At 45.5% G+C, this 12,360-nt stretch overlaps 1 protein-coding gene across 1 annotated transcript in view; it reads right to left on the reverse strand.

The window, feature by feature from the left end:
• Positions 1-1,244: 1,244 nt before the first annotated feature.
• Positions 1,245-12,360, reverse strand: part of LOC144164824 (neprilysin-1-like) — a 44,819-nt gene continuing 33,703 nt past the window's right edge. The window contains exons 10-12 of the mRNA XM_077695085.1: positions 8,920-9,027; positions 8,226-8,302; positions 1,245-1,585 (exon numbers count right to left, since the gene is read on the reverse strand). Coding sequence (XP_077551211.1) covers positions 1,486-1,585; positions 8,226-8,302; positions 8,920-9,027 — 285 coding nt within the window. The 3' untranslated portion in view covers positions 1,245-1,485. The remainder of the gene's footprint in view (positions 1,586-8,225; positions 8,303-8,919; positions 9,028-12,360) is intronic.

The following is a 12,360-nucleotide window of genomic DNA, read 5'->3' on the forward strand; positions in this document are numbered from 1 at the left end:
ATAAATCAAATCGCGAAAAAGCGTTCCGAGCCCTGCTGGACTTTTTAAAGGACACGGAACTCTCGGACCGGCTATCATGCCGCCAGTACAGTCCATGCTGCGCGGCGTGTGAACCGTTATCTTATCCTCCCTTTCTATCTTTTTTCTGTCCACCCTCTTTCCTGTCTATCCCCCTCCTAGTCTCAGTCTTAATTGAGGTGCCCTCAACCCGAGAGGCAGTTATCGGCTGAGTCGACTTTCGTTTCTCTTCTGATAAAGTGACTCTCTCTCTCTCTCTCTCTCTCTCTCTCTCTCTTAAAACTGGTCCGCTGGCGTTAGCGAAAAATGCCAGGAAAAATTCTCAGCTCACGTGAGTTTGCGCTTCGTAAAAGCACCCAGCGTCGCACAGACGTGCGCGTTGGCTTTCGCCGCGTGTCGAGCTCGCAAAAATGCCAAGAAAGAATACCGAGCGCACGCGATCGTGCGCTTCGTGAGGAGCGCACGGTGTCGTCCAGCTCGACCTGCGAGAACGCTGTGTCTTTGTGGCGATACTTCACGCGTGTTCTTCTCTTCGCTACTTCCAAGAGGATTGGTTGCCGCCCGTTCTAGCCCGTGCTACCGCTGCACACTTTGTGGCAGATATGAAAGCCTGCGGACAAAATGACCCGGCCCGTTACGGAGATGTCTTAACCGCTAGTTCGGGAATCCGTGTGAGGTGCAACAGCCTACGTTTTCTCGACAAAGGGACAGGGACCACCAGCCATGCTGTTTCAGCAGCCATTTTTTTCTAGCTGCAGAAATTTGAATTACTTTTCGTTGGAACCGATCCAATGGCTACTTCAAATTTAAAAGCACTGTGAGCATCATAGCGTACTTGGTCTTCGCCTCAACTGTAGTGTAGGTTACCTTTGCGACAAATAAACTTGAGATGTGTGAGTTGTGGGACAAGTGCCGGACCTAGGAAGCGTGTTTGGCTGTATATTAAGGCACGGTGTAAGGTGTTAGATGCTCCGATACCAAAATTTGGTGAAGCATGCAAAGACTGCGTGAATTAAAATTTCAATAGCTACCGCTGTATTACTTGCAAATTCCGGCCTAATGTTCCATCGAAAGTTTGGAAAGAGTATTATTCACGCGTATTTGCACCCTTTCCGCAGTAAACAACCTGACACATATTCGAAATATCTTGCAGGTACTTTTGTCGGAATATTTTATTGAGCCCAAATTAATTTCTTGTCGTACTTCAGCACATCATGGATCACAAACACAATATTTCCCCCCAAAAAGCACATACGCCTGAGTAAAAATACTTTGTTTTTTTAAAAAAATTGTATACATCATGTTTCGGTTGTGTGTATCTCACAAGCGCGGCACAAGTATAGAAAGTATTTCTGGACGAGGTGCATATATAAACTAATTTCCTAAAATAACCTAACATCGCATTTGCGTCCTCAGAAATATCGCCGTGTCCTCGGTGCGCAGTCTCCCGCATCTTCAGCGACGCCTTCAGTAAACTTCGCACTTGGTGTCGGGATTCATGGGAGTACCGACAGGACAGTTGAAGGCGATGGCGAATCGGTCGAAGTTCATAAGAGCGAGGTTTGTCCTGGAAAAACCGCAAAAGAGAGGTCGGCACAATGTTTCGAAGCTACGAGGTTCTAACGTGTCGAAGCTGCACGTGGAGGGTTAGACGCGTCGTCGTGGTGGGATACGAATAAAAAAAGTGGCAACATCTCTGCTCCGTGGATTATGGCGAGCGCACGGAGTACGGGAACTCGAAATGACATCCCAGTTGCGCCCCGACCGTCATTCGATTTGAGCCGTAAGTTGCACCTTGATTATTCCATAAATGAAACTGCAACTCACGGATCACATCGAATGACGGTCGGGGCGCAAATTGGGTGTGCAAATCGGTGCGGTCCTAAGGTACTCCGCACCTAAAACCAACACGCGGGAACTTTCGTTTTTCGCATTAATCAGAAACAGGGCTACGATGACCGAGGCGATGTCCTATTTGCTCTCGTTCTTCTAATCTGTTGGGATATTTGATAGCACAGTTTAATGAGCATTTTCTGGTGACAGCTTCTTACCTTGCTTGCGTTATTTATCTAGATCGCCCACTGCAGTTGTATTTTAAATTCTACATCTCAGTAGTGTTGCCTTGCAACCGCAGGAGGAAGTCTCAAGAACGGCCGTGGTTGCATAAAATTCTCACTTTTTGCTCTAAACGATGTCATTCCTTCAGGGGCCAAATTCTCCAAAAAAGAACCGTTGTTTCGAAACGACGCGGTAGCGCCCTGCAAATGCATGCGTTCTGGGGCGAGGACGCCGCTTTGAGGTGGGGAAGGAGGACGAGTTCAGCAAAAAAGGAGCACTGTGGCAACGGCGCAAAGCGACGGGCACTGCCCTCTGTCCTTTTGCTTGTCGCTTTGCGTCCTTGCCTCAGTGCTTCTTTTCGCTTTCCGCCGTTGCCACAGTGCTCCTTTTTTGCTGAACTCGCCCTTCTTCCCCACCTCAAAATGGCGCCCCCGCACCAGAACACACACATTCGCAGGGCGCTACCGCGTCGTTTCAAAATGACGGCCTCTCGTTTTAGAGAATCTGGCTGCACATAAAATACAAAGGCACTTAGTCTAGCGGATGATCTCCCGAAGCACCCAGCAGGTTTCAAATCAGTCAAGGTATTAAGAGCATTCGTAACGCATGCAGCTCGTTCAGTGCGCAAAAAAGTTACAAAATACAAAATTACTAAGAGTTAGAGATGTACGTCATATGACCACAGCCGCACCACCTTTATCGGCACGATAGAATGAATGTACGTGAGCACGCCGTTCCGTTACCTGACTTAGGCTAGCATGCGCGTGCCACCAACCCCCTTTTTAAGGATATCGAATAAAGTAAAGCCATGTTGATTCGAACAACCCTTCTTAACTATCGTTTCGGCTGGCGAAGCACACTATGCAGGCGTCGTAAAGCTTTTTGAAGCACAAAACCTTTAGGCGCTGAAAAATTAGGAAGCTACGCATGTTCATGAATGAAGTGAAAATAATAATAACAAACACGTTGGAAATAAAACACAAAGCAATCGGAAGCATGTATACAGCGCCCCATTTAAGAGGAGCAGCTGCAACAAAGAAATGTTTTACCGCTCCTGATATGCTCCAGAAGATTTATTATGTCCGCTTTACCGCATTTTAAATGAAACCTGCAACAGACGTGCACCTAGCTTGTCTTTTTTTCAGTGGTGACGTTCGGTTTTATTTACCCGTGTGATTTTTTCCCTGCGCTGCGTCGTCTATATTCGTACACATGAGTATTCAACTCTATTCTTTCTTCACCCCGCTATGTGTCACGTCGCTAAGCTCGTGTTTGAAATGTTTGCATTGGCCATATCAATATAGTTTTCCGAACGACTCCTACCAAGGCCATTTATAATATTGTCACGGAGCGAAGAGAAAGACGATGAAGCTGTTCGCGTTGTGCGTGGCGTTACTAGATGCTGTGAGGGCCAACATCATGCAAATATATCACTTGACATTCAGCCACAGTTCCTGTCATTCGTCCTGCCGGCACGAATCATCTTGGTGGAGGGTACGGTGTGCATCCTCTTACGGGCCACTAAACATTGCCCGCATCGACTCCTGATGCGTTTCCCTTAGAGTTCCTGGATTGCGTCGGCTCACCCCAGCCCCGGCGCTTCATGAACTGGCCTGTCCCGAGCACCCTGTACCCACACAATGACCCGCCGCGACCAGCTCTGAAGTGACCCGCCACGGCCAGAACTGACGACGATGCCGCTGACCCTCCCAGCACACTGGCGCATCTCCAAGGGCCTTCGGCGTTTCAGCTGTATTGGTGGACATCACTGTTCATTGGCCATGGTTCTTCGAGATCATTACCTGCATCTGTGGCGGAATGAACCTCATTATCATGTCATTTTTCATACCACGTGCTCGCCCACCGACTGCGTCGTCGACCGGCACGGTCGCCGTCGACGAGGGGGCCAAAAATGTTGCGTGGCGGCAGGACGATTGACACCAACGGTGGCTGAATTCGAGGCTATATATTTATGGCCATCACAGAACCCAGCAACGCAACGCACACCGTGAACAGCTTCGTCGTCTTTGTCATCCCTCCGTGACAATATAAAACTTTCGTCCAAGAACTGTTGAGGTCAGTAATTCACGACAATTGTCAATGTATTGCTGGAAATTTCCGCCAGCTTCCATAATTTTTATTTCTCTCTCTACTCGAACAGCCCCTTCCTTCTAAAATAATGGTTTTTGAATATACACCTCGAGAAAGCAGGGAGTTTTATAAAAAACAGGATTTCAATCATCCAAAAAGCGTACCTAGGCGACGTGTACTAATGAGAATCTGGAATTTAGCCGCACATATCAAACAGTTACATATCTGCGCGAGCATTGAAGATGTCAAGGAGACAACTAGCACTATAATGCTCCAATATCACTAATTAGATGGACCTCGGCTACAAGTTTTGCGGCACAGCAAACAGTAAAGACATTGAAGATCCAATGCCTAAAGTTTACTCTCATGAATAGTTTCAGGAAGCTTGACATCGCAACTTACAATAGACGAGGCACGTTTTTTTTAATATTTCGGGTTTCCAGATTCCATATTTTGCTTTTGAAGTGGAAAATATCAAGGCGTTTTAAAGCGCAAGGTTGCGCGAAAAATATTCCTTCTCCGGCGAACTTTTGTGACAATGCGGCTTACAATTGCGCATTTTTTCTATTTGTTCTTTATAATGCAATTTGACCGATAATGCGCTGTTTTGGAGATGTTCAGAACAGATAAAAGTTGTGCGGTAAGGTGCCGTACAGGGTGTGTACGTTTTTTGTTTCCTGGATTCCAAGGTTTCGAAAGTAGAAAGGCACCTTTCTCCAACTGGTGAACACGTCACAGTCGTGAGAACTAAAACTTTATGATCTCTGACAACTTCGCAACTTTCTCATGTCACTGCTCTAAGGTAATTGTTGCAAATAAAGAGTAGGAAAAGAGAATAACGGTGAACCCCGTATGGATGGGTCGGATGTGTGGGACCGGGTGGCGCGTGCCATCCTCATCACTTTTAGGAACTTTTCGTGCCGCTGAGTACGCAATAGAATGGCTTTTTCTACACCTCACCCGCTTTTCTGTTCTCAACAAAGCGGTTCTGTGCCCAGCCTGGAAGACACAATTAGCCGTTATGCGCCCACCAAACCGTAGGGTGGCTCAGCTGTACAGAACATGTGCCCACCTCGGCACCGACGCAGGCGATCGTGCAACCGATACCGATGGCACCAGTACAGATGCGGGCTAGAAATGTTCAGGGAGCCCCTCGAGTCACGATGCGGCCAGTACCGCGGCTTAGGGAGCAGAACGTCGTAAACATGTTTTAAGACATGCGCGACATGTCGGTCAAGGGTGCAGGCTTACAAGGACTGGAGAAGGAGCTCATTAGGAGGAAGGAAAAAAAACTACGGCGCGGAAGTGAACGCTATGTTTGCCCTGCGCGGCCACGTGAAAGACACCACTCCAGATGTGCCCGAGGAGATGTGTCCGAGATGTATCTGGGAAAACGAGGGTGCGCGACGAACGGAAGTCCACTGGGACGCCCAAGGTCAAGTTGCAAGTGGTCACTGAGCAACGATAGGGGAGCAAACCCTTGACCGATACAGCATGCTCAATGACAACTTGGAAGTGCAATATAACTGGTGTCAAGGCCATAGATAAAGCTGCCATCGCTTCTGCAGCAAATAACAAGCCCTTGACTTATGAATGCCGCATTGAGCTTGAGCAGTACAAGACCGAGACGATGATTCATTACGGAGGAGTGTAAAATTGATAACGATGTTGAGAACCCGAAGATTAGTCCGAAAGGCGCGACAGACAAAGATGGATTTGAAGTAACCATCGCAGATGTTGCCTACGTGAAAACCGAACTAAAAAAATGCGCGTGAAAGAGTCACGCAGCTACGTATAAGCGTCTTGTCAGAACTTTGCTTCGATAAGATGGTCAAGTCTGAGAAATCTATGAATGACGGCAATGGAACTGAAAAAAAGCTGGACGACGCATCCGGGACAGTTGTTTTATGATCTTTAGGCATTAAGCTGCCCGAGCAACTGCGAGATCTTGGCAATGAGCCTAGTCGGTACAGTGAAGATAAAGGCCCGTAAGCTGAGAAACATCGTCTATTTTAAAAAACGAGACACGCGAATATAAATGTGTGGGATGGCTCTTGTAATAGAACGTTTCCGAAGCGAATGTTTAACTGTTCGTTTGTACAAATTGTGCACCTCGTCTGGGACAATTTGCACTCTTGTAACTTACACACAGCCAAGACAGAACCAGTGGCTTTATACCTAACCGACCTGGAGCCTGTGGCAAATTATGAGAAACTGTGAAAAGACAACGACGAACCTAGCACAAGCGGGTCGGATGTGTGGGGCCCGGTGGCGCGTGCTATCGTCATCAGTCTGTTGGAACGTTTCTTGCCGCTGAGGTCAAAATAAATGGTCCTCTCTCTACCTCTGCCGCTACTCAGTATTAAAACGGTGACAGTTTCCAATTTTTTCTGACCCCAAGCTTCAGTCTGGTCAGCGAGTGTCGCCATAATAGATGAGGAAATTTCAATCTATAACGAACTAGAGGCTGCAACCGTCTTTACTCCAGAATTATGTGGATAATCAAAACGTTTTGTCAGTTCAGGGCTCTTATAATGTGCAAGAGAGCTCGAAAACACTATCCACTAATATAAGAGCTCGACAGAAGCGATACCGAAGTGTACAAGGAAGTGCCTTCCCTGAGAAGGTAGGGTCCAGCTGCAAACAAATTAAGAAGTCTCCTTACACCTGACTGCGGTAAATAGGAAGTCTCCTGACACCCGACTGCTGTAAACACAGCTCCAGGCCATATCTTGCTAAACCTCCATTACCTTTCTTGTGTGCTAAAACTAGGTTACGATGTTTCAACAGTGCTGGTATGTGTAGTGATGTGCTCTGTAAATGAGCCCACTTTTGTGTTGGGGCTACGCAGAAAGAACGGTGACCCATACTAGCTCTTGTTCCGAAGAAAATCAACGCCATTACACCACGCGCTAGAAGGTGGAACTCGCTGCCCGAGCGCTGTTTTGCCACGACCCACTTCACCGCCGCTCTTCTCTTTTTGTATGCTCAACAAAGCCAAAGCCTACCTCTAAAACGTATTTTCTGTATGCTACAGTCGTGTCTGTGTCCTATGTATCGGAAATATTGATATCAAAACATCTGATTCTTGCATTCGATTGACGGATTCCATCGTCTCCAGCCGTTGTCGGTTTGCCTATTCCTTAAATAATTCTAAAAAAATTTTAAGGCGCTGTTCGCCGCACGTGCCAACGGTGTCTTCTTGCCTTCTATAGATGCCCTGCCCAAAAGTGATACCGCACAATAATGCCCGCAGTATATACGCCATTTTTGCGATATACCTGGATACCATCTTCTTAATTATGAGCTTCTGTGCTGTTGTTTGCCTTCTCATTTTAATGGGCTTTCTATTTTGGCCTTGCTGACGGACGATGTTGTTCTCATTTACATTATTTTTTACACATCTCTGATTTCAATATATTACCCGCTGACCTGACGGGTTTACAATCGGAAAGTGTTGCTTTTGCACTTAGAGCTTGACTTTGAAGGAGTGTCTTGCTACGTAGGGATTTGGTCTTACTTCGTGGTTTCGGAAGCACTTCTGGGCTGTAAAAAAGTCTTTTAATGCGGCGTGCCTGTCTGCTCGTCCGTCACATTCTTGAATGAGGACGATGTCATGATTCCGCTCCAAGTTTTCTTTATCAGGGTACTGCCACGTTCGATAGCAAGGAGGTGGACTATGATCCTGATTCAGGTAACCACTCAGTGAGAAAAGCGTGCGGACCCGACATGCAAACGAGATCGGTTTACCTGTTCGAAACACCAGCAAAATAATTCAAGCATTGCATACCCATATTTCCGAGATGAAGATACGAGGGAACAGTCCTGCAACGCATTTTTCCTACATATTTCCTCCGTACTAAAGGTTATTTCCCCTAAATATAACTCCGAGGTGTGCACAGTGTTGGAAAAAATTCTTTTTACAAGCTGTTATTATTGTTGCTTTTTCAATCGTCTAATTTTTTGCTACTAGGTGGGGTATAAACACATGCAAAACGTCTTCATTCACTGAATCTTTCAGACCTTTCCACTCGGAGTTGTTCCAATAGCAGCCTTACCTTTGATGATTGGGAATAAGTTTTGACGGGTACAGGTAGTTGTAAACGGAATTTCGTCGGGACTTCTCGCACATCGTCTGCAGCGGAATAAGCAAAGAAGTTTCACAATTTGTATGGAAGCCTTAGGCGGCGAGAAAAAAGTCAGGCTGTTGTGATTTACTTGCTGCATGAAAGCAAACCAAAGGGCCCATAACGCTCTCTTCTTGGATTTCCTGGCTTATTCGCCTGCAGCCAAGACTTTATGAAATGACGCGTCCTTGCAATTCTTCTCACCGGAGAGCATAAAATGTGCATACTTGTGCAGCAAAAAGCGAGTGTGCAACAAAGGGGTTACATGACAGCGATTCCTCGTAGGCTTCAATAAACTTTAGAAACTGGACGCGGTGAAGTGCAAAGTTTATTTATTGCCTGGTTGCTTTGAAGCTATAACGTAGAATAATGGCTTGCATCAAAGCAAGCAAGTGTTGCAAAATTGCGTCATGCCTAACCATACATAACTTATGATATTACATGAACGCAACAAGAAGGAAACGATATGTTTTGATGAGCGGCGTAAACTTTAAAAGATTTGTGTTACTATTTTACGTTGAACTTCCAAACGAATTTCTCTGTCATGTTGAAAGTCATTGTGCATCGAAAAAATGGCCAGATCAAGGGATCCAATCGCTAGGAAAATACATAGAAGGGCACCCACCATGGCGTAGGAGACGAAGAATATCTGGTCCTGGGTGTACGTTTCCATTCCCTGGACGACAATGAGCCTGTACAGTTCTTCATAACGGGTCATGAACACCCGGTAGGCCTGCAGAGCACGCGCGAAAAAAAATGTCTTTAAAAGTCGGTCCTAACACGCCATAAATTATAAACGTGCCATGAAAAAAATATACGGAATGTCCCTACGCAGTACCCATAATTTAATTTCTGGGATTTTTTTTAGGTATTAATATTGTTGATAAAGATGAATTCTATGTACGGAATGCAGACGTCCGCTAGACCTTCAGGAGGACCCCCTTATACAAGGAAAAGAGAAATAAAACTTATTTGGGCATTACGAAAGAAACTTTTGAAGCAGACACACTGGTACCAAAATTTGTACATGTGGGTGCACATTTATTCTACCACTTCGTGCAAATAAAATATTTTGCGCGAACATCACCAACTAGTTAAAGCAGCGGACGGGGAAAAGGAATACACAGATAGAATCAAAGCCCCTTTCTGAAGATGGTTAAAACGCGAAGCTCTTTCCTGTGCAACCTGAATCCAAGTCCAAGTAGAAACTGTAAACTGCGTATACCGTGTCGCAATGGCAAAATCTGAAACACGGCGGATTCTTAACGCGTGGGACCCTCGTGGGAGACGCTCGTTTGGCTTCAAACACGGGAAGGAGTTTCTTTTTTTCTTGAGGCCTTGTTCTATCTTTGAGAATGATGATGATGATGATTGCTATTGGTTTCCCCTTTGTAGTGGGGTGATGACATGTTATCTTAACAAAAAGGATCTAATATACCTATGTTTTATACTCTTGGTTTAATACTAGCGCTGTTTACGGCAGGCACAAAAAGCTTATTAGGCACAAAATACTTTTTTTTCTCTTAAAGGTGGTAACTGTCCTAGGCAATATTCCCCTCTCTGCTTTTCGTCCACCAACATTGTTATCTTCTTTTCGTCCCCTCGACAGCTTTGAAGATAACTTCCTTTGTGCTACGCTTAAATCCTAGGGCTTTTAAAAGCAGAATATTTCCCTAATGTAGATTTGAATGGATACCCTCACATTCTAAAAGAAATGAAATCTGAGGTTTGACGAAAACTCGTCTGGTCGGGTGGAAGATACATAGTTGAAGAAAGTGGTTATCGCCGACCAAAGGCTTAGTAAATGCTAAAAAGACGTTTCGGCTTCCATATGGAAGCCTTGTTCACTGCGCGGAAAGGGGCGAAGCTCGAAGCTTCTCAGAAGTGATGATGATTATGATGATTATGATTATGATGATGATGCTGATGATGGTGGTGGTTGGGTTTTATTGGCGCAAGGCCGACTCTGGACATAGAGCGCCAAAGAAGAAGTTGCTGAATTTTGATCAGACCGTAAATACTAAAACATGAAACTAAAAGTAAAGGTGATGCAAAACAAAAGACAGTGGAGATGGCTGGTGTACAGGGCCAAGATGATTACACGTGATATAACAAGAGCTGCAGAAAGTTTACCTCAGCTAAAAACTTAAAAACACGTTGACTAGAAAACATTGGTTCGTCGGCTAAAAAGTATGATGGGTGCAAAGGAATGTGTCGTCTGTAGAATTCAGGGAAATGTTTGAGTCGTGTTGTGTCAAGAGCCTTGCATGTGATTAGTATGTGGTCTACGGATAGGCCCTTTCCACACATGCTACACGTGGGTCCCGAAGTTCCAGTGAGCAGGTGGGAGTACGTCACATGTGTGTGGTCAATCCGCAGCCTAGCCAGGGCGACTTCAGTGTATCTGTTGTGTGAGTCAGTTATTTAGCGTCCCAGTTGTGGTTTTATTATGTGTAGTTTCTTGTCTGTTTGTTGACTCCAGCGTAATTGCCATGTGTCACAAAGCTGTCGTCTGATGTGTCTCTTTAGGTCGGTGTAAGGTACTGTTGTTATGTTAACTGTGGTCATGAGAGCAGCAGCACCAGCCATTTGATCAGCAGTCTCGTTGCCAGGGATCCAACAGTGACCTGGTACCCAGCAAATAGTTATTTGAAGATTTCAGGCATATGCAGTCTTTGTACCTTGAAAAGAGCATTGATCACATAGTTTTTAGATTACTTTCCTAATGACAGTGCCTGTACAACGCTTAGAGAATCGGTGTAGACGATGGACTTTGGAATTTTATGTTCGAGAATGTGATTTGAAACGAGTAAAATGCCATATGATTCTGCCGTGTAAATACTCCTATGAAAATTCATTGTTTAGTAACGGTAAAATTTGGTCCGTGCGCTGCACAAGAGACAATAAAACCAGTTTCCGACGCGTCGCTATAGAATTCTGCGCACCTGTACTTGTCCTGCAGGAACAGGAAATGCTGCAGAATTGCACTCCTGGGTACCCTATTTTTTCTACTAATGTGAATGATAGGTGGCATGATATAGGATGTAGATGCCATGTTGGAATTAAATTATGCATGGGTGTCTTGTGCGTGTCTGAAAGAGGGACCGTGAGTGCAGAAGCCTCCTCCCTAACTCTGAGAGAGAAAGGTAAGGAAATAGATGGCCTGTTTAAAAAGAGTTGCAAGTTTGATATATTGTTCTTGATGGGATTAAAAGGATGGTTGTAAAAGAGAGACAATCTTAGATGCATATAGCGGTCAGCATACTCCCGCTGATGCCCTAGACACCATTTGTCGCACTCGACAGAAAGACTTTCGTCAGGGCTAGTGCGGAAAGCGCCGCATGAGATGCGAAGGCCAAGATGCAGCACTGGGTCGAGCATTCTCAGAGCGGTCGTTGTCGCCGACCCATACAAGACACTGCCATAGTCGAGCCGAGACCCCACCAACGCTGTGTATAGGCGCAGCAGGAGTTGTTTGTTGATGAGAGAGGACCATAAGATGCGAGAGGACCATAAGAATATTCATTGTTTTTAAGCATTTGCATTTGAGCTGTTTGCTATGAGGAATGAATGTAAGTTTTTCATCGAATAAAATGCCTAAAAACTTGTGCTCCTTGTTCACAGGAATCGCCATATTCGAAAGAGTGATGTCTGGGTACGGGTGGACGCCGCGCCTCCTGGAGAATACAACGCAGGAGCTCAGTTTTAAAACCATTCTTGTGTGCCCAGCCGGCAAGTTTCTTGACGCCGAGCTGGACGTGACGTTCGCAGATGGACATATAGATGATTTAAAGGATGTCTGGACGTCGTGTTCATACATGGAATAAGAGATTGTGGGTGGCAATGCCTTTCAAAGAGAGTTCATCTTAACTATGAAGAGCGTGGAGCTCAACACTCCACCTTGCGGCATGCCATTTTCTTGCACATCTTCTACCTTTGACAGTGCAGAACCAACTCTGACGCGAAAGGTTCTCTCCGACAAATAACTAGCAAGGGTGCTCAATAAAATTACCAGAAACACCGAATGACTTGAGGTCAGTAAGGATCCCATAATGCCAAGCGGTGT

Source organism: Haemaphysalis longicornis, unplaced genomic scaffold (assembly GCF_048455015.1).
Source record: "Haemaphysalis longicornis isolate Haplotype H1 unplaced genomic scaffold, Haemaphysalis longicornis Haplotype H1 scaffold_14, whole genome shotgun sequence".
NCBI classification, from domain to species: Eukaryota; Metazoa; Arthropoda; class Arachnida; order Ixodida; family Ixodidae; genus Haemaphysalis; species Haemaphysalis longicornis.